Source organism: Arvicanthis niloticus, chromosome 10 (genome assembly GCF_011762505.2).
Source record: "Arvicanthis niloticus isolate mArvNil1 chromosome 10, mArvNil1.pat.X, whole genome shotgun sequence".
Classification (NCBI taxonomy): domain Eukaryota; kingdom Metazoa; phylum Chordata; class Mammalia; order Rodentia; family Muridae; genus Arvicanthis; species Arvicanthis niloticus.
This window is the reverse complement of record NC_047667.1, coordinates 61,317,323-61,340,468: the sequence shown is the minus strand read 5'-3', so window position 1 is coordinate 61,340,468 and position 23,146 is coordinate 61,317,323. Positions and strand designations below refer to the sequence as shown.

General features: G+C 40.0%; 1 protein-coding gene across 7 annotated transcripts in view; it reads right to left on the bottom strand.

Moving 5' to 3' along the window:
- The window catches only part of Esrrg (estrogen related receptor gamma), a 613,235-nt gene that overhangs the window by 208,653 nt on the left and 381,436 nt on the right, over positions 1 to 23,146 (bottom strand). Inside the window, exon 1 of one of the 7 annotated variants that reach the window (XM_034513260.1) lies at positions 11,068 to 11,287. The exons of 5 other annotated variants lie outside the window; for them this stretch is intronic. In XM_034513260.1, the coding sequence (XP_034369151.1) occupies positions 11,068 to 11,123 (56 nt within the window). In that variant the 5' untranslated portion in view covers positions 11,124 to 11,287. Of the gene's footprint in view, positions 1 to 11,063; positions 11,288 to 23,146 lie in introns of those variants that run through there. One more of the 7 variants, XM_034513262.2, reaches the window with a different exon arrangement.

Here is a 23,146-nt window from a genome sequence, read left to right as displayed (position 1 = left end):
ATATATCCAGGACATCACTCACAAAAGAAAACAAGACAAGAGAAAACAAAGGGCTGCAAAACTACTCAAGACTTGGGTACACAGGCCTCGTAGTTAAAATCTCATCAGCAGACAGTTTATATCAGAGCTTTCACTTAGAGCCCAAGAGAGCCGGTGGCTAGCACAATCACCTTTGGGATGGCCATTCAGGAACACCATGCCAAGGCTGCATAGCCTATGTTCAGACAGCACAAGGGCACAAGATGGTAGCACAATCTCCTTGACTAACTTCACTAAAAGGAGGGAAGCATGGACTTTCCCTGCTAACGACTTTGTAAGTTTGCTTTCGACAGAAAGATTCCAAGGAACTGATAGTGCTGGCGGCTCACAGATCAAATGCTGTTTAGCATGCTATGTATGGTGCTGGAGACGCTATGTACATCCTCAGACAAGGAAGGGAAGAAATCTTGCAGCTGCGCTTGATCAAGGTACCCGTTGCCACTTTGCAGCACTGCTCTGGAGCATGGCCGACGGTGAGCAGAGTTAAGACCACCTTATTTTGATTACCCTGCTTTCCTCAGGCAGGAATTTTTATTTCATTTTGAATCTTAAAAACCATTCTATTTCCAGCCATGCATTTTTATGTTTACAATTGACATCTTCATAAAAGAATGGAACCTTTGAGCGACAGCTCAAAGGCATGAAGGTTGCCTGCAGTAAGTACTTAAATGATTTTTACACCTAAATGGAGCCCAGTTGTTTTTAGTTAAAATTTAATAATCCTTAAACTGATGACCTTTCTTCCACAGAAAGGCCCCGAGTTGCAAAAAAAAAAAAAAAAAAAAAAAAAACGAACTTTCCAATGAAATATATTTTAAGAAACCAGTGCTGAACAAAGGGCTGCTTAGAGCTGAACGCTTTGTCAATTTATCAGCTTGTGAACACTCTGTCCCTCAGTCCCCCACTGCTAGGGGAGTGTATGGAGCTGTGCTGCCTCGCTTAATCGAAGACTATTGATTCGAGTGTGTCACGGTGATCTCATTGAGAGTAATCAATAGTAATCCAAAATCAATCATTCTGATCTTGCACTACCATTTATCAAATCTGAATACGCTAAATTATTTGGAGGCATCAGATTACAAAGACAAGAAGATGCTACAACGGGGAAAGTTAGTGGTTTGTAAAAAAAAAAAAAAAAAAAAAAAAACAAAAACAAAAAAAACCCCAGCATCCTTTTTTAATCCCCCCACCCCCAGTAAAGAAGGTACTTTAAAATGGACTACTATTTAGACAAAAACATTTATCTTCTCATTAAAGCATCCTGAATTTAGAATGCATCTCTCCTCCGTCATAATTTTTACTGTTTTGTTTTTTTTTTATAGGACCCTGCTGGTTCAACACAGCAGGCACACACCAGGTCCCAAAACTTGACTGTAGCCACCAACATTTTCTAAGTCTGATAAGCTAAAGTTTCAAACGCCTGTCACTCATGGGCTCAGAAAACAAGGAGCCTCGGTTGACACAGAACATAACTGAATCTTGGAACATCAAAAATGGTGTTTAATGGACCTAGAGACGGTTTGGCATGTTAATTTCTCCAGAGAATGGAGAGCATACATGTACCTGCTTATCAAAGACATTGCTGTTGATGCCGTGGTTCCTTTATCAACATATCCCGTGTAATTTAGTGAAAGTAATAAACCCTTCTATTCATTAGCTCACACTCAAAATCGCCCCTCCCTATTTAACTTGAATAGGGAAAAAAAGGGGGGCCGGAGTGTCTAAAACATTTACTTTTGCTAATGTAAAAGTGTTGGCATTTTGCTCCACTCTGATAAGCTGGTGCCACTGAAGGAGATTAGTCCTTTCTTATTCAAACCTATCAGCACTTCGTAAAAAGCTCTCTCAATCTTATCAGGAGTATGAGCCAGCATGGTTACTGAAAACAGTCTGCACTGCTCTTCTCTCACTCTGCCAAGCTATCTGATAAACCCCCAGCTAACGAACTGTATTTACACACAATCAAACAGAAGTTGTATCTTCTACCACGCTAGAACCAGATTCCAGTTTGCCTTTGGTTTTTCTGCTGTGACATTAACTTAACAAAAATGTCAGCAGCTGAGTATCCCAAACTGACAGCCATCAGGAAAACACTATAAAAGCACTCAGGTAGAATGTTCTGCAAACAGAAACAAAAGAAAACACAAACAGGAGGTGCTGGGGGCAGTCTCCTTGGAACTCCTCGCAGGGAGAATGAAGGGCTGCCTAGGTTAGCAGGAGGGATCTACCACCCGTTCAGCGAAGAGTACAGTCCTTTAGCAAAGCAGAAGGGAAGAACCCTGTTTTTTAAATGGGTATATTTCTTGGGAATGGAGAAGGACAAGTGTTCAGAGGACATAATTTAGGGCTACCCGCCACTCCTCTCTCCCTCCACCTGGAGAGTGAGCCATGCTACTAAGGCAAGCAAAAGAAGACAATAGACATCACAGAACTTACCCCAGAAACTGAAGATAAGAGAGAAACTGTCCCCTATGGTGAACACAGCTCAGGACAGACTTTCCAATCTTTAAAACCCTCACAAATGCTCTACACCGTAAAGTTTTGTTCACTACAGAGAAATAAGACAATAAAAAAATACAATTGGAGTGGGACTGTAACCCTCAGATTAGTTTTTTGTTTGTTTGTTTGTTTAATTTCTTTAGACTTAACCAATTGAATCTGTTCACTATAAAGGTATGAAAAGAGACATGTCACCCAGATTGTTGGTGCTCCACTTTCATCTCTGGAAGGTCACCAACAAGGTGGAGAAGTCCATAGAAACTGAGAGGAGCCCTTCTTATCGGCTAGTACTTTGGGGCACGAAAAGCAACAATGACAGTCCTAGAACATAAGCGACTTCTGAAAAGCTCTGGAACAACAGGGCCACAAGACATTCTTGTGATGGAGCTTACATGTACAAAATGTCTGAGTTCGCCTCACCTTTCTATCTAAGAGAGAACAAAGTAGATCAGCCACGTGCTCCTACCTGAGGCCAAAGCCCAATGCTGTCTAGACTGGGTACATGTGTCCCTTTTGGATGTGTAGCCCAACAGGAAGAATTCAGAAGCATCCAACTCAGTACCCTTCATTGGACAGTAGATTCCCCCATCTGTGACTCTAGGCTCCCACGACTGTTTAGGCAAGTCTCAGTCAAGACTAGAGAGAAAGGGATGCTCCATTATTTATTTCCTGGGGTCCAGCAATCACTGCAGACAGTCATCTCCTAGGGGGAGGCATGGCTGTCATTAAACACACTCTTCTCTTTTTCTGATCATGGGTTGAGTCCAAGTATAGCCATCCTTCTCAAACTATCAGAGCTACTTTGTCAGATGAGCATCTGCCAAGGAAGACCTCCAAAGGTTTGCATTTGGGGGAAAATGAATGCCATTGATCACAGCCATCTTTGGGTTTGGAGGAAAATAAAGGCACTATAAGAATTTGGAATTATGGATGACAAAGGGCAATCTAAGGAACAGCTCACAACTAAATGATCTTAAAAGAGCGGGAGAAATTTTTGTATTTTCTCGTATGATCATCTACTTTTACTAACTTTGTAATATAAGCTTTTTCATTCTTTTCCAAGGCAAGGAAATTCTTCTGACGTATGTATATAAACAGCATGAAAAGTATGCCTGGGAAAAACTATTTTAATTCATATTGGAAACATTAAGAGAAAAGGGAAAAGGGAACGTGGATTTATTAAGCAAGCCTTTGCTTAAATTCTCAAAAGCCATTAGACAAATGAGCAAATTTGGGGGAGCAGATGAAAAGGGAATTATCATTTGCCAAGATCATTCTGACCCAGGGTCGGGGATAACATTCAGCATACCTCTACTCACTGTGTACTGACTAAGCCAGACAAACAAAAGCATAAGAGGTTTTCTGCTATGCTTTTGGAGAAAAAAAAAATGTGGGCAAAGAGCCACAAAAAGAGACATGTACCGTTCAGAGTAGCCTTCCCAGAAGCCTACAGGATTTTTAAGGTTTTTTGTTGTTGTTGTTGTTTCATAAATAAAAGTCATGAAGGCTTACCACCTCAGAGATGCATGCATTGGCATCGCATCTTACAAGCTGCTAGAAGAATCTGAATGAACTTCAGTTATTCAACACTCATGACCACCTAGGCAGACGGTAATCCCGATGGTTGGTTTTAAATAAGAGGTCAGCAAGCAGCCTGGCTCTCCTCGCCCTCACCTGAACCGCCGGATCTCTGATCTATGTGAGAATTTATTGCTTGCTTTCCTTATATTCAGTACCATCCTAACCAACTGTTTGCGGAGAAGGTGGATAATGAAGCGAAGTTAAATTGACGCGTCTGTGATGTGCCTGGCAGCCCTCAGCATGCCCAATATTAATTTGTTTTCTTTGGCTAGGTACGTGCTGCCAATGTGTATTACACGTGAGATGCACTTCAGTCCCCGTGATGTAAATTCTGCATGCAATTTGGTTGCACTGGAGGCCACGGGAGGAAGCACGGAGGCATATGATGAAAACTGCTTCATGCAATTAAAATATAAATGCATGTTTAGGTTCTTCAGCTAGCATAGAACCTAATCTTCAGTAAAGTCCTGATGCTCTCCAACACTTTAATATTTGATACATTTTAAGTGTCAAAGCCAATGTTCAGTACTCTATGTTAAAAATCTATAGTTAAATGCACACATAAACCTTTGCCAGTATGCTGAAATAGATTTCAAAAGACCAGTGGAAATCCAATTTTAAAATAACTGTACCTTTCTTTTGTTGATTTGCCTTAACAAATTACCTTCCAAATACAGAGGCCTTGCTACAAATTAAGATGAATACCGCTTGAAGAAATTAAAATATAAAATACCAGTTCTCTCCAAACATTCAAAAATATCCTTCAGAAATCAAAATGAGAAATTCATGTGCGCAAAACACACATATTTGATGGGGAAAAAATCTAGATCCTTTGAATTTAATGACTGGCCAAAATGCATTTTTAAAATTCTGTCCAAAAATCAGAGAAAAAAAGAAACATCTGACACTCGGTATGAAAGAGCAGGAAGGGAGATGTGGTGAGAAAAAGTCAGAATACAGATCGGTTTTATTGGCTGAGGCTTCCTGAGACCCTAGAAAGTGAGAGTCTAATGTGAACTTGAAACAGGAATTGGTCAGGTGGGTCCTTCAAAGAGCAGAAGGCGTCACTCAGCACCTCGGAGAGTGAAGGCTGACCATCCCTCATGATCCCTCACAGTAAAGGAACAGTTAGCAGGAATTTTCCATAAACACAAGAGCAGAATTTGATAAAACGTTATGCAAATAAATAAAGGTAGGAAAGAAACCCAGGACTTTAAAGGAGCGTACAAATGAGAACACGAATTAGAAGATTAGAAAAAAACAATTGCATCAATGATCTCTTTCAGCACACATTCAGATTTATGAAAGCAAGACCACAGATTTCTGAATTTACCTCAGAGAATAAAGCTGAATTAACAAAAACCCAGAGTGAATTTTACAGATACAAAATACCTATCAATTTTATCCATTTTTCTCTTAGGAAAAAATAAATAAAGCAAATGACATATTTACTGAGTGTAATAATAGAAATTCACGTTTTTTACGTTTGTTTGAGGGCTGACCTGCTCTTTATTACCATATATTTGTCAGGCCAATTATACAGAAAAAGATGTAGCCAGGAGCTATTACGAAATATTCTACTGGATACGGGCTCAACCCATTAAATTATGCATTTACCATCAGCAGTTGATTTCCTATTTTACAAATTATTTATGGTTACTAGATGCTGAATATATAAGTAAATATAATTTTTAAAAAATTAAAATCAGGTAAAAAAATGTGCATTCTAGGTTACCTGTGCACCTGTCCTATGTGTAATAGCTTAGTCAATTCCTTTTTTAGTTGGGCCTGATAAATACTCAAGATATGAATTCCAGGTTAAAACCATACCTGGCATATTTAATTGGCAACTAACTATTTATTTATGCATTACACCTAAGAATTACCGTATTAGGCAATAGCTTTTGAATAATATTAGCAACATATCTAAACTGTTTACATAGCCCTCTCCCCACACATATGTGTATTTCACATGCAATTAAACATACATACAAACACACTCCCATATGTATCCTATGTATTCTAGTGGCTGCTTGTGATTTCAAAGGGCCACATGTGCATTTATTTATCAGTCATGGCATTGATAATCTATATCCATGTAGACGTGGCCACAGGAAAAAAAATCAATGATAAGACATGCAAAATGCAGCAAGAATGTCAAGCCGTGGAGACGTCTGGTGTCATCCCTGCACTACCAAACGCACGAGAATATGACTGGAGAGATGAAATATTTCACTGTCAGGGAGTAGAGAAAAGCGCAATTCATTTCTATCTCATGTGTTTTAGGACAATGACAATTTAATACAATACCAGTGGGTGTATAAGAGATAAAAACTGAACAAACTGGCCCAACATAATCAAAGATTTTCTCCAGAGAGCTGGCTCCGCCAGAGCTAGCCTTCAGTATAGCACATCAACCTGGTATTGTTTCTCTCTCCTGTGAATTTGCTGGGGAATCAGACTCAGGGAACAGTTTATCTGCTGCCATGACTTGAAAGTTCTCCGTGGTCGCACACTCTCGTCTTCTTTGTAAATGCTTGCGGGGACAATCTAGAAAGTTTATTTGCTATTAATTGGTTTCATTAAAACCAGTGCTATGAATGGCCACTTCTATGTAAAGTACTAGCCAGAGAACATCACTGCAACTCAGTCTGTGAAATCACACAGAGGAAAACTGTCCCCGCTGAACATCTTCTGACAAGCAAAACAAAGAAATAGTTTGTCTAATCACTAAGCCAAGAGCAATGTTGAGGAATTTTTCACAAGTGACACAGACTTGCAATTTGGACACTGTGCTACCTACCCAAAGAACCACGTCTTCTTTGTCTGTAATTCTGTCAGGAGGGAGAAATCATGAAAGTATTGTTAAACAACCCTAGAGAAGTTAGCTGCCCTCTGTGATGAATAGCACCATGTATGGAAAATTAATTGCAAAAGTATGGCCCAGCTAATGAGATGGTCCTTATCTGTTCTCAACCAAGAAAGCACAAGTATTTTTCTGCTGGCTCAATATTTTACAAAAATGCCCGAGCTGTTATTAACTAAATAAAAATTTGATAAAAAAAAAAAAAACCTCAAAGTCATGCATGACTATAAATTCTAAGATCTGGACTATTTGAAGATAAAAAGTGATTTCCTGTGTTATTTTTCCTTTTAAGCTTAAAATTCCTGTCTCTTTCACTCTCAACTTTACAGGAAAATAACAACAAAAATCTTTTCCCGTTAGCAGTTTTAAAAGCTGAATTTTAATATCACTATACATTACAGATCAGATTAAATTAAAGAAATATGTCAAAGACTATCAATGTAGAATATATATATATATATATATATATATATATATATATATATATTTAAAGGAACAGCACTATCTTATTGGGGAATAAAAACGCTAGAAAAATGATCACCCATGCAAGAGAATTAATGGCTGTCCACAAGGGCTTTGCTAATAACATGGGTTAATTACCACTGCAACACACTAGGTTCAGTAAATAAAGCTGCACAACCACGAACACATTAAGACAAGAAGCCATCACTGTAAGAAAGACCGAGCCCCCACTATCGCCTTTGCCTCTGCTAAGATGGGAAGGTGGTTAAATTCACTGGCCAATGTACACAGGGTAGTACCCACATACCCTAACACAAAGGGCTAGGGGAGCCTAGGTGTCTGTCACCACCCCCTTCCACATGTATTCCATTAACTCAGGGATTCTTTATAAAAAATTGTTACTTCAAGAAGAAAAACATAAATCACGAGTTATATAATACAACTCATTTACACACACACACACAATTTATACTATATACATATATAGTTTAGGGCATACATTGTACTTATTTAATTCTTTGAAAAAACCGAAATGTTCTGTTCAGTTTTGTGGTGGGCAAGGTTATAGGATTTTACAGCCAAAGAACACTAATTGCTGCTGGCTGTCATTTCTGGAGATTTACCGAGAGATTGTCTGAAGACCCCACCTACATCACCTACCTTTCAGTCTGCAGGTGTTCGCAACAGATTTATACAGAAGGATCAAGACAGAAAGTAGAGAGTTCCAAGTCTGGAGTTTGGGTATTCTACCCCAGAAAAATAAACTTAACGAACCTCTTGTTGGCTCTCAAATTCTGTTGTATCTAAAAGAACATAGGGCAGGCTCCTATTTTTCCGTTAAAAAAAAAAAAATAGTAACCATACCCATTATAATTTAGGCTTTTGTTGCAGCTGTGATTATATACAGAATTCTTTCTCATTTTTATTCTTTGTATTTCCCCATGATAGTATTACTTTGGAGGAAGTCTATCGCAATTCAGGTTAGCTTTTCCTAAGAATGCATGAGCCAGAGGGGAAAATAAAAATCAACACCCTAAAACAGACAGAGGAAAGCATATACAACACAATGTGCATGGCTCTGCGCAGGGATCCTTAAACCACGAAACTGCTCAATGTTCACTGTCTGGATTTCAATGATCAAAGCTGATATTTCCTAAACTGCCACCTCCACTCCCTGTCGGTTTTGGAGTGTTTCAATTGCCTTCTTCCAACAGCTGTGACAACTGTTAAAAACAGTCAGTAAAATTAAGTCCGCTCTATAATCCTGTAGTCAATGTTACATTTTAATCAGAGGTTGAAAGGGATTCGTGAGAGGAGCGCACTCATTTAGAGTGATTACACAGACACATATGTCAAAACCAGCAGATACATTATTTCCGTCTATTTATGTTATCAGCTATTACTGCTATTCAAGGCGAAACAAGCGTTACAGCATTGTGCTCTTGAAAGTGCTGGCACCTTTCCTAAAATATATTAAAAAAAAAAATGTATGTACTTACATAGTTAAAGGTTAACATTTTAAGCTCTCTTAATGGTGGTCAATAAATTGCATGAATCTTTTTAACAGCCTCCCAAGCAGAAATGGTCCAATATTTTCCTTGGAAACTGCATAACTCAGGTTTCATTTCTGTGTATACACACGTGATGGGGTTGAAACCGGCACAATTACTATGAATATTAATAGCATGTATAAATTCTGTGGTTTATTAATTGAGACAGAGAGGCAGATGCATTCATTGCTCAGCCTGGATCTTTCGGTCTGGCCAGTGAACCACGTAACCACCACAACTGCACCCACACAATAAATCTGTATTTTTAAAAGATGACTTTTAATTGAGCCAAGAAAAAGAAAGAAAGAAAGAAAGAAAGAAAGAAAGAAAGAAAGAAAGAAAGAAGAAAAAAAAAGCTAGTTTGAATCTTGCGCCAAACCCAAAAGGACATGTGCCCTGGTTTCATTTAAATACATCTGCACTAAGAGGCTTATCTAAACTAATTATTCAAATTAGGTATAAGAAGTTAAATTCAAGGAAACTCCTTTTTCCATGAACCTTTTGGAGAGATATTAAAAGTTTGCCCTGTTTATTTATTTGGTAGACAAAGTTCAGACTCTGGGTGAGCTTGAGGCTTTCTAAGTGACCTGAGGACACTTATGATTCTCCCATTCTACAGCCCAGGTGCACTGTGCTTGGCTGGACAGTCTTACCTTTGTTTGTATTTCATTTTTATTCTTGAGCCTTTTAAGTCTGACTCTCCCTCAAGTGTTTCAAACAGACGCCAAGACAGCCCCTCAGTGTTTTGGATCCTAGTCTCCTCTTGTGAGAGTGTGCGCACCCACACAAAAACACAAACACACACACACACACATACACACGCACACACACACTCTCAAACACACACAGGCAGCCGGAGACTACGAGCCCCTTCTCTTTCCTCACTTGATTAGGATGCAAAGCAAAGGGCAGATTGCTGAGGACAGCTAGTGGACTTCTCCCACCAACACACTGCCCCAGCGCTCAGAGTTCTATGTTTTCGCCACAGTCTATCAACAGAAAGGTTTGCCAAGAGCACTCTTTTAAAAATTATAACAGTTGCTATTACTGTAATGCGAAAGCCATCCAACTGACTCAACAGAAAGCAGAGGAGGCCAGCAACAGCTTCCGTGATCCACGGATATTTTATCTTAACAGTGAGTTGAAGTTAAGTTTATGACCCTCTTCATTTACACAAAAAGCTCAATTTGTTTTCTCTACCCCTGCCCTGGACCTTTAATCATCTAAATATATAGACTATCCAAGAAGGTATTCATAAATATCAGTGAACTGGGAATATATATATATATATATATATATATATATATATATATATATATTCATTTATTTCTGGGCATGATAAACCAAACTCAGGACCTGCACATTGCCTATTTAAGGGAAGATTTTTTTTTTAAAAAGTCTCTACTGTTTCTTCTTCAGTTTTCTCCCCTTTAAATATTTATAATGTGTGAAAATCTCATGTTACTTAATGGACTGATTTGCCAGTTAAGTACTGAGTTAATGCTAACCACACAAATACCATTACGCCGGCTCTGAGCAGCACAGGGCTAGTTGCTAAATTGTTCTCTGAAGGAGAATTAATAAATGTACGATTTTGCCTCTAACTCTGCGCGGTAAAGGGTGACAGGGAGTTTCAAATATCTGTCAAACTGCAAATACATAAGAGGCACTCAGTAGTATAAATCATTTTGAATATTGTATTTTAAAACCTCTTTCCTAGGGAAAATGGATCTGGGTAAAAGATGCATTTTAACAGATCACTGAGCATTGGTGCCCAGCGACTATTCTTAGCACCTGAAAGAGAAGTGACTGTCACCCAGCTGTTTTAGTGACAGTCACAGGGCTGCCTCAAAGGTAACACTGTAGTCAGAGAACAATTCTCCACTTACTGAATTAGGAGATCACCCTCCACACAAAAGGCACCAGACAAACACCATCAAGCACCCACACGCACCAAACACCCAGGTCACTACGTTGATCCGTGTGCACACACGCTGCCCGGTCCACTCTCCCGCACACAGGCACCCCCACGCCGAGTTGCAAAGGAAAGAAAAAAAAAGAGGTACCTACTCTTCTTCGTAGTGCAGGGAAAAAGACTCAGGCAGGCAAAGTTCTACCGAATCCATGTGCGCCCGGCAACCATTATTTGTGCACCCCACCTATAAATCAAAGTTTCCTTGACAGAGCCCGGTGCAATTAACACACGCGTTCTCCTGGTGACAAGCCCATAGGCACGGCCAGTTGGGACCGAGGCTCGCACACTCTCTCCTAATCAAGGACTTAAAGCCCCGATTGGAGCTTATTAATATGAAGTAGGGCTTTACATATGCAGTCCCACCGGCCCAAGAGCGCCTCTGATTGGGGGGCCGCTGCCCAATCAGGAGGGAGGCGACGCCAGCCGCCCGAGCCGCAGCCTGCAGGTAGGCTGGGCAAACGCCGGCCCGGAGCACGGTGGGCAAAGCTGCAGCCGGCTGCAAAAGCCCCAGCGAACCGCAGCTTCCCCCTTATTATTCTTTTAATTCCTACCCTCACACACCCCCTAAAAGCTTTAAAAAAAAAAAAAAAAGGAAAGAAAGAAAGGGGAAAATATCAAGCGTAACTAACTTAACTCACCCTACGCTGAAGAGATTTGTGGTTGGTTTTTCTAACCTCAGACCTATTTTGTTTTTGCAAAGACCTCATACCAATTCGGTAAATTTGGCCAAAGGATTCTGCGGAAGGTGGTGAAGGAAGTTTATCTGGCCTTACTCTGTGAATTGAGTTCGCCACCGCGGACGGCTGCTTTTTACTTATTATTTTATTATTATTATTGCTGCGTGTGTTCTACTGTCTCATTAGCTTCTACTAATACCTTTCCTTGCCGTGTCCTGATATAAAAAACATTTAAAAATAAAATAAGACTTTCTTCGACATGGCTTCAGCCTAAGAACTGACTGGTCGACCTCTCAGGGGTGGAAGGTAGCTTCACAGAAGTACAGAAGAAAAGAGTGCACGGACACAGTTGGAGAGAGGGCCTGTGCAAAATCTGTGGGTAATCTCACTCTCTCATCTCTCTCTCTCTCTCTTTCTCTCTCTCTCTCTCTCTCTCTCTCTCTCTCTCTCTCTCTCTCTCTCTCTCTCTCTCTCTTTCTCTCTGTCTCTGCAAATTCTGTGGGTAATCTCTCTCTTCTTCCCCCTCCCTTCATCCCCCCCCCCCCCCCGCCCCATATATGAGGCACAGCCTTTCAAAACAAAGGTAAACAAATTCAGGCTGAACTATCTGCTTCACTTTCCAGGTTTGGGGAGAAGATTGAGGGCGGGGACAGGGAGCAGCAACAAGAACCTTAAATATCAGTGTACTTTGTGCAAAACCAACATACGGTTTCTGTGGCAAGAACATGAAGCATTACACTGAAAGTATGAAGCATGTACTTATTTCAATAAGGAGACATATTTATATATGTGAATATTTATATTTACATTCATATTTGCATATGAATGTAAATAAAATTATATGTTTATATGATTTTATCCAAAATAGTTAGCATTGAGGTAAAGCACAAATTATAAGCTTGTGCACACAACACACCTAGCTTGTTTTAAAAAATTAACTCAGGAATAATTTGCATATTGTCCCACAACCTGGCCTACAAGAAGCAGTTTCAGACAGATAATAATATACAAAAATTATGGCAACTCAGTCAAAGGTGTAAGAAACAGTGTAAGAGAAAAACAGAGTTTTTCCTCTTATAGTAGTATATGGGCTGCTTCTAATTTTTGTATAATAAGGAATATCTTTATGTTCTATTTTAAACTGTAGGATTTTTTTATATACTAGCAAATGCACATTTGGAAAAGATAGCAGCTATTTCTAGCAAAGAGGTATCTGCTACCTTATGGGGAGTGGAAGACACAGGCTTTTGACAGAATTCAGCTTTCTTGCTTACCAACCTCCTACATCTGAAGTCTTACAGGGTAGGAATCGGATAATCTCCGAGATCAAAATAAAACAGCTCAGATATTCAGTGTGTGTTAAATTCACCACATCAGAACTTAACTCTCCCAACCCTCTCAGATTTTCTAGGTCTTTAAGAAACAAAACACTAAAATAGAACAACCACATTAAAATTCAGAATATAAAAATGACAGGCACGATTTTGTCACCCCCCCACCACCAACAACCATGTATTTAGCTATATCCAAGATAGGCATCTGATTCCTTCTATGTGTGTTTTAAATGTACACAAGTTTCTAGAACCAGGACTCACACAGGAAAAAAGAAAAAAAAAGGACTGTGCTTAAGAATACTGTATAAAAACAGGTAGTAAAAGCTTAATTACCAGTGGCATTATGCTGTCTATATTGTTAAATGTGAACTCTGCAATTAAGATGTAAATTTGGTTGTGAGCACTGCATTAAAAGAGCTTTGATATGGGAAAGAAAAAAGCGTTCTGCAGACATTCAGTTTAAAAAAATGGAAAGACTTGCCTATTCAGTTGAAAATGAGACATGGTATCAGTTTACAAGCAAAGAAATAAATAAAAAGACGTTGTGCAGGAAATATGTTCTTTCTAAAATGCAATCAGAGAAATACAGACACATATTCTGCTTTACAAAGGAAAGCACCTTTCAAACGCTGCTCTGATATTTTTTTACTGAATTAAAAATTTCAAAGTAATTAATAGATTTATATACTAATCATATATATATATATATATTTACATTGCAACAGAAGTTTCATATTTTTGTCCCAGAATATTTACTTAAAATTTAAAATTATCCTGTCTACTTGATATCCCATCTTAATATCCCAAAGAATGTATTCTGCTCTGCAGTTATACAGTGTCCTCTACTATATTCAATCTCATTGTATCACACCGCTGTGACGGCGTTCATTGTGACTCCTTTGGCCCTTTAAAAACAAGAGTTGGAGACAATTATTCAGCAATGAATCTTAAAGTCATTACAAGGTCTAGAAGTAATCTTTGATTTCCCCAAATTTTCTTATTTGGGTAATTTACTTGCTGTCATTACAGACCATCTGATATCTCTGCTGTATATTTTGGAAACATACTTTGACTCACATGCAGGATGGGCCAGTCTGTCTTATGTGCCCACTGAGAAGCATGCACAGATGTGCACAGCGTTCTTTTCTGATCCTTCCCTAACCTCATTCTCACTGAGCAAGCAATATGTGCTAGGTAAGTGATGTGGCTTACACCCTGCCCAAGACCCTAAGGTGCCACTTGTAACCTTGAATCTGGTGTAACCAATTTAAAATAATACCCAACTGCAATAAACTTGCAAAAAAGCTTTCAGGGAACCATACACACAGCTCAAAGCATCTCAAGAAGCATTCCCCAGCCACAGAACTCTCTCATCTTGGAATAGGCAGGGACAGAGAATTATTAATAATAAACATGCCACCTGTAAAGCTGAATTAAGCATCCAAGAATCTCAAAAAAAAAAAAAAAAAAACAAAAAAAAACCTACAGAGACACACTGGGGATGGGAGAAAAGAGACAAAAGCCTAGATACGCATGTACTGTTGATCTGTGTATACAATTTACAATCTTACCACAAGGAGTCTACCCAAATCAGGAAAAATTGAACCAAACAAAAAGACCCCTGAGGACTGTTGCACAAAGAATATAAATAAATTAGTTACTATCAGTCTCTCACACGTTGCATTGGGCCTACACTCTATGCAGAATTTCAATCTCTTCTTCATTAGACAGTTCAGTCACAAATATCTAAATATCTTCAACAAATCCAGAGGCACCAGTTGGAGGATGGATTTCATATCTAGTTGAATAAAACAGTAACAAGCGGTGTTTAAGTGGAAACGGAAACAAGAAATGGGTTCCTGTGAATTGTATATGGCAGGAATTTTACTACATTTCTACCAAAACCATGTCCTAAAACATCCTAACACTGTTTTGGGGGGTTGGGCAAAGATGATGAGAAATTTTATTCTTGTATTTCTGATGATTTTAGTGTTCAACTTTGTCCACGAGAATCAAAAGGACAGATCTATTGAGTTGTTTAAAATCATCTTTGGCATGTTTGAAGGTTTCCATTTTACACTGCACTTCTGACATGTGTTACACATTTGAAAGCCAACGGCCTAGTGCACTGATAATTCCAGTTTGCCATGTATCCTACCATTCACAAATGTCTCCCCTCAAGTCCTCAAACATCTGAAAAGTGGTTTAGCCTTTAGAAACACTTTGCCTAGTATCTTAGACGTATTGTATATGGTACAATGAATAAAAGCACATAGACTTAACTAACCAAGATTATCAGAAACTACTGTCTTTACATCCCAAAGAAGACCAATGATAAACATCATTCAGAAAAGCATCTTAGGTAGAAAGCACAGAAGGTCAGATGCCAGACCCTGTGTACTGCCCTCAGAAGCACCATAGCCTTGTTCAGACACCCTTACCTAACTGTCCCTTGTTCTGTCACTTGCGGAAGCCAGCTTCTATTGTGCTAGGAGCCTGCTGAAGCTAGCACCTTTCCCACTGAGAGCACAGACTTGTATTCAAGTCTGGAAGCCTACTTTCCAACTCCACCGAATGTCTATCAATTCATCATACCTCGCTTTGTGTTGCCTTTCATTTCTAGGGCGCAGACTTTGATATTTAAATTATTGTCTCCATTGGCAAGAAGCAATCATTTCTGCTGCAAGTGGTCTCTTCCACAGAAGCACTAATAAAAGCCTTGCCTTCTGACAAACCTCTTGTCCTTTAAATCTATCTAACCCATTCCCAAATTATGGAGTCTACATTCACAAAGGAACTATTGTCTCACTTCTAGAACACACCAAACTCTTTTTTAAGTGGTGTGTGTGTGTGTGTGTGTGTGTGTGTGTGTGTGTGTAAAAGCCAGGGAGAGAGACAGAAACTACTAGAGGCAATTTGGTTTCTGTTTAATTAATTCAGGATTATTTTTGCTTGCGTTTTGTCAGGCTAATAATATACACGGGGAAGTGTCAGTAAAAATTAAATTATAAACTACAGTCAGTCCAGTGGGAAAACTGACTTTTGTTACATTGTATTTCCAAGTCCCTCTCTCTCATGAAATTGTCAGATACATGTTGGGGCATCCTGTAAGCTTTTTGCAGGCTGCATGGCATGCATTGATGGAGGCATAGTTAACATCGTGAAATTATACATTAATAAATGAGCTGCAGTTACATTCTTTCCTGAATGTTAAGCACCATGAGCTAAACGCAGAAAACATTCAAGGTCAATGTCCCGTTTTTAGACCTTTTCAGGCAGCTGTAATATTATGATAATCAAGCTTAAAATATTCCTATAGAAAGGGTAAATTAGCCTTTTCACTTGAAAGATGATTATGATAAACAATAAACCTAAGAGGGGACAAAGTCCCTATTTTTAAAAGCTATAAATTGTTGACTCAATGGTGTGTGTGATCGTGTTGTCCAAAATAAAGGGTGGTTTCATTCTGAGAGAATGGAGTGGGGCACGGAAACAGTGGGGGAGGGGTGGAACAAATATGACAGACTTCTGAATATCAATGCACAGTTTGATGCCAGCAAAAGGACCAAATTACTCACCTTAGCCATCCAGTTACATGTAGAGTATATCTGAAAATAAGTGTGTGTGTGTGTGTGTGTGTGTGTGTGTGTGTGTGTGTGTGTGTGTGTGTTTTAGGAAACACACACACACAAAGCACACTTTCCCCTGATGATTATCAATATAATTTGAAAGGTTTCTACTCTGAGAGTTTCTATTAACCCTTTTTGTCCAGATTTTCAAAGGACTAGTTTAAAAACCAGGAAAGAGACCAAGATCGATGATTGTGCCATCAGATAGCCACATAAAGGGGCTGAAAGAGTTCATTAGACTTTTTTTTTTTTTTTAATGTTAGAGGCTGACAAACTTCTAAGGATCTGTTTCACAAATGACCATGCTTGATAAAAATCTGCTTCCCTGAACCAACGCTGATTAATTGGGACCGTGTCTATCATACCTGCAGAAACCAAGAGACTGTCACATAAAAGGGCTTACAGGAAGGAGCCTTGGTCTGTTCTAAGACAGGTCAAGGTTCACACTCCAATGACCCAAAGAGAATAAGACATTGGTATTCGGTCACTTTACCTAGGGAACTTTTTGTTTCTTTCTGTATCAAATGGAAATTGAGAAAAAAAAAAAGTTTTTGTAGAATTGTTATCACAATTCAATAAGTTAAACAAACTCAGTAAAGTGCCTGGCCCAGATTATGGGTGGAAGGCATATGACTTATTGAACAAGGGTCATTCTTATTTGAGCCCATTATCCTAAACTTATGAGTGACAATCATCCCTTTTTATATTCTCAAAAATCCTGCAGTTTGGATAATAAGTCTTAACTGTTCTCCTTAAAGTGAGCTTCCTGTTAGAATTATTTTGAAATCCAATTGAAAGAATAGGTATAAGAAAATGCTATTGTATGTCAATTGAACTTCATCTTTGAGTCATTCAAGGTCTTAATTAAAATAGAAGAAAATGAAATACAAGTGTAACAGTATTAACTTGACAAAATCTAAAACCACCTGGGAGACAGACCACTGGGCACTGCTGTGGGAAATTATCTCTACTGCGCTAATGGAAGTGGGAAGACCTGTCCACTCTGGGTGGCACCATTCCCTGGCTAGGATCCTGGATCTATACATTGAGGAGAAGCTGGGCAGCAGCATGAATTCATCACTCACTTCTTCACAAGTGTCCTCTTGCTTTGACTGCTCTGCCATGATGGACAGCGTGAGCCAGAATAAGCTGGTTGGTTCCTCTTTGAATTGTTTTTGTCATAGTATTTTATTGCAAGAAGAGGGAGGAAGAGCAAGAAGAAGAAGAAGAAGAAGAAGAAGAAGAAGAAGAAGAAGAAGAAGAAGAAGAGGAGGAGGAGGAGGAGGAGGAGGAGGAGGAGGAGGAGGAGGAGGAGGAGGAGGAGGAAGAGGAGGAGGAGGAAGAGGAGGAGGAGGAGGAGGAGGAGGAAGAGGAAGGGGAGGAGAGGGGGAGGGGGAGGAGGAGGGGAGGGGAGGGGAGGAAGAAGGAGAGGGGAGGGGAGGAGGAAGGGGAGGGGAGGGGGAGGGGAGGAGAGGGGAGGGGAGGGGGAGGGGGAGGGGGAAGAGAGGGGAGGGGAGGGGAGGGGGAGGGGGAGGGGGAAGAGAGGGGAGGGGAGGGGGAGGGGGAGGGGAGGGGGAGGAGGAGGAGGAGGAGGGGAAGGAGAGGGAAGGGGAGGGAAGGGGGAGGGGGAAGAGAGGGGAGGGGAGGGGAGGGGGAGGGGGAGGGGGAAGAGAGGGGAGGGGAGGGGGCGGGGGGGGGGAGGGGGAGGAGGAGGAGGAGGAGGAGGAGGAGGAGGAGGAGGAGGAGGAAGGGACAAGGAAGAAGAAGAGAAGGAGGAAGAGGGAAAAAAAGAAGAAGAAAGAATTTTCCCCAGTAAAGTACAAATAACGTTTGCCTTAAAATTCTGTGAATTTCCTGTTATTCTACAATGTATACACTGGCTGAACAAATGAGCAGGAGCAAGAAAAGCCAATGCCTGAAGAGTGGTCATCCTGTCTGATGAGGAAGACAGTGCTTGGAGAGTTAGTAGAATCTGCTGGCTCTACAAATAATTCAATTGTACAATATTCCCCAAAAAGAAGAGAGAGAAAACACCCCTCTGCCTCTCTTCTTTTGCATCCTTCTACTGAAGTAGTTTAGGCCGGTCAACAGTGATGCTGGCTGGCTTCCATTGTCCCAGGCAAGAGTAAATTCACACAGTTCTACTGATCACATAAATCAAGAACTCTGTTTCTTTGTAAAACTTTATTCTCCTGTGTTGGAGGGTTATCCATCCATGGCAGAGCAATGAGTTTGGACGATGGGAAATTAGAGGCAAGGATAAGCCTCAGTTAGGACTTCAACCCTTTAACCTTACAGATATGCAGCTCCAGATAGCTGACAGCCTTAACACAGGTTACACACCTAGATGGTGAGGCAGTCCCTAACACTAACCTCACATTTCCTTCCTCTCCTAGCTTGGTTAACAGCAGCCTACTAGCTTTAATCTCACAATTGCTGACAATACACCAGTGCACAGACATAGGGCACAATGAGATCTAAGAGTCCCAAGGTCCTCTGAAGAGTTAGGACATATTCAAACCCAAGAGGTAAATTCCATTTGTGTACTTCGTCTCCAAAGCATAGTAGAGTCTCTAAAATCACATATTTTTATTTTTTAGTTTTGTGTGTGTGTGTGTGTGTGTGTGTGTGTGTGTGTGTGTATCTGAGTTGGGTTTGTGCACACAAGTGCAGTTCCCACAGAGGCCAGCAGAGAGCATCAGATGCCTTGCAGCTGGAGCTCCCTAATGTGTGAGAAAAACAGGGAAGAACTCTGCAGGAGCAGCGTGCACTCTTAGATGCTGAGCCAATTCTCCAATGCCTTAAAGTAATAATTTTTTAATGATGAAGAAGTTAGTGGATTATTGTAAATTAATTCTCTCTCCTCCCCCATCCAACATAGATAGATTTGGGGGTAGTGATTTTCTTTGGAAATTTCATTTTTACAAAATGTTTACTGTCTACCCCCCACCCCCCCACACACACACACAATTTCAACACTATAATCTAACTGCAATTTGTGGAGCCTGGCTGAGTCTGATGGTGTTCCGAGTGCCAGTAATGGAACTTGGCAAATAGTCTTACCAATGCTTAAGAAACATGAAGTACATATCCTGGATGAATGAATGAATGAATGAATGAATGAACAAATGAGCAAAGGAACTCAGTAACTGCTCCTCTGCTGCTAATAGAGAATTCAGTTCACAGTGCTTCTCTGACTGGTGTAATATAAAGTAATTTGAAAAATGAAAGATTTTTTTTGTGTGTTTGTTTGCTTGGTTGGTTGGTTGGTTGGTTGGTTTTTTGTTGTTTTGTTTTTTTAATAGGATAAATGGAGAAAAGAAAGAATGTTGGGAGGAGGAAAAGATAAAAAAAAGAAAAAAAAAAAAAAGAAAGGATTTGTAAAAGCCAAGGCCAGGATCCAGCTGCCATTTTGGGACAAACTACTGGACAGCCAGGGAGGAGCTGGGGGGATGGCTTTGTTCATCTTTTTATTTTTCCATTTTCCAAATATTCATATTGACCAAGTTTTGGATAATAAAAAACAAATAAAGCGACTTTATCAGTAACCATCGATGTGACCCAGATGGGCACCATGGACACATTCTCTCCTGGTGCAGGGCAACCACACTTTCTAAAACAATAACTCAGATAGGTACTGTGACCTGACCAAATTATATTTTGGCAATGCCTTCAGAGCTGCTCTTGTGCACTGCATACAGTTTTTGAGTTAAGAAATCATATTTCTTAAAATTTCATGTGTGGACAAATGCCGATGGGAGAATGACCACACGGCCTCTGTCTCTGAGGTGTCATGCTAAAGCTACAGAAGACACAGATACTGTCCCCAAAGGAGGTAGGATTCTCCTTAGTGTGACGGGAGATGGGCGTTAACTACTGGGCCAGAATAGGCTGGCTGGCCACTGAGCCACAGAGATGCACCTGGCTCTATCTCTTTACTTTGGGGGTTACAAATATATGTCATAATGCCTAACTCTCTTACTTGGGATTTGGGGATCAAATGTAGGTCCCCATGTTTACACCTGCAGGCAGTTTATCAGACGAGCTATTCCTCCATCCCTCAAGTCCTGTTCTTGTATTCGGTGCTTCATTCTTAGAGTTGAGCCCTGATATGAATACATCATATTAGTAAAAGCCATTGTTTATTGTTGTTTTCCTAGAAAACCACACTAAGGGCTGGCAATGGATCTCCGCAGTAAAGGGGCTTGTCACAAAGCATAACCAATCACCCGAGTTTGATCCCCAGGGATCACATGCTTAAATGTGGGAACCAGCTCCCACAAGTTATCCTCTGACTTCCACAGGTGTGCGGTGGCATTTATGTACCCACACAGAAAATTAAAGATTGAATAATTAAAATTTAAAAAGGAAAAGGAAATCAAACTTCAGATACAAAATAAAGTTAAGCAAAAAATTCCTCCTATTCCACTTGTATAGTAGTAGGTCAAATAACATAACTGTGACAAAGTAGCAGGCTATGCCCTGAACATGCCAGGCTCCCCCCAATGTGCCTGAATCCTCAAACCTTCCCAATCCTGAAGTTCATGCAATCAAAGTCCGCATTACAGGAAACAGAATAACACAACTAAAGAACCTGTTCCGGCTTTTCTCTCTCTTTCTATTTCTTTCTTCCAGAGTGTTGATTTAGGAAGCTAAATAAATCAAAGACAATTTTCATTAGAGAGAAAAGAAACTTAATTCACTCTTTGATAAATTAGAACTCTAAACAAAGTAGTGAAAATTAACAAAGGGATCAGCAAAATGGCTCCGTATGTAAAGGTGCCACCAGGCCTAAAATCTTGACTTTGAACACAGGAAGCTTTGGCTGTCGACATTTTAAAATTATAATTAGCAGGTAGACTATTTCCCAATTGGGTCCCTTTTTGCTCTTTACAATCGTCTTCTATGACCTGTGGAAATTCTGTTACTCTATTATTATGGTCGTCATCACTGTCTTCATTATACAGATGACAAAACTGAGATCCAGGAACCTTGGCTAGTCAAAGACACCCAGACATTGCAAAGTCACAATCTGATTTATGAATTAATTTTTTTAACTTCTACATTGTTACTGCTTCTGAGCTCAAGCTATTTCTTATGCATCTTCCTTGTGTCCTCTTCAAAGGCCACACAGAAAAGCAAGCACTGCTTTGCCTGTTGATCACCAGGAGGCTTTGCTTCAGAAAGCATAATACAGCATCCATTCACCAATGTCTGCCTTGTGTGTGTCCATCCTTTTTGACATACATGCATTTTTTTTAGTGAGTAAATGCCTGAGACACCAACAAGAATGCAGGACACAAAGGAAGAACCCAGCTCTGCTTTGTCCTTCTCAACTAGGGGCTTCACTTGGCAAGGTTTGCCATAGCACCCCCTCATGGCTGTTTTTTTGCCCCCAGACAACAAGTCTTTCCCATTGGAGAGACCTAAAAGTTCAAGGAGGAACAAGTATTTCTTAGGAAAAAGCAAGCAGCAGGGCTTGGGAGCTTGGTGGGAGAGGGCTTTGCCTAGCATGCACCAGGCTTTGGTTTCAAACCTAGGTACTGCAAAAGAAAACAATAACAATAAAACCAAACAAAAACAAAAAAACAAAAACCCCACTACAACCACCAATAAAAACAAACAAAAAAACAGAAAATGACCCCCAAAAGCAAGCAGGCAGACAAGCAAGCAAGCAAGCAAGCAAGCAAGCAAGCAAGCAAGCAAGCAAGCAAAGTAAAATACAAAAACAGCGACAACAAAAAAGAAGAAATAGCCCTCTCAAATTAATTAAAAGGAGTTTAGAAGGCCACCATAGCCTGGAATTTCCCCCATGATCTCTCATAAAACAAAAAGAATTATGATGAATTTACGGAATACAACATTGCTGCATGCAGGCTTCCTTCTGAGTTATCCTGGTTCTTTGCAGGGGAATGGGGTTTCTCCTGCAAAGTGCAAGGATATAATACTTCTTTAAAACATCCTGGAAAGAAACATGGTTGTATTTTATTTTCTTTATTAGTTAAGATGATTAACCAAGACAAGGCAAGCTTTACTGTGCTTCTGCTGCTGGTACCACTTTCCAGTCCTGTCCTGCCCAACATCAGCCTCACTTCCATTAGCCAAGCAGTTAGGACTATTCAATCACTCAATCCCACCAATAATTTGAGATGTATAGACAACAGATGTAAGCATTCTGTTTCATAGTCTGAATTCATGTGTCCACACTCTGGGGAGAGTTATCTCTTATAAATAAATTCTATACTATCACAGTGTGAACCTTCCCCTGTGGGTCTGCCTGCCATTCTGTCAGCAAGGACATGCACCAAGCCAGTTTATATAGCAGACAGAAAATTCTCATACATCCCTCAGGGACCACCATACAGAACACACACACACACCAATCTCATAAACACTACCCCAGCTTGATTCTTTTTTGTAAGTATGTATCAAGTGTTTGAGTGAAGAAATCTTGACAATGTTTTAGTAGTTTTGCAATTAGCTACTTACTAAATGACATCTAATTTGACTTACAAAAAAAGGGTTTTTTGTTTT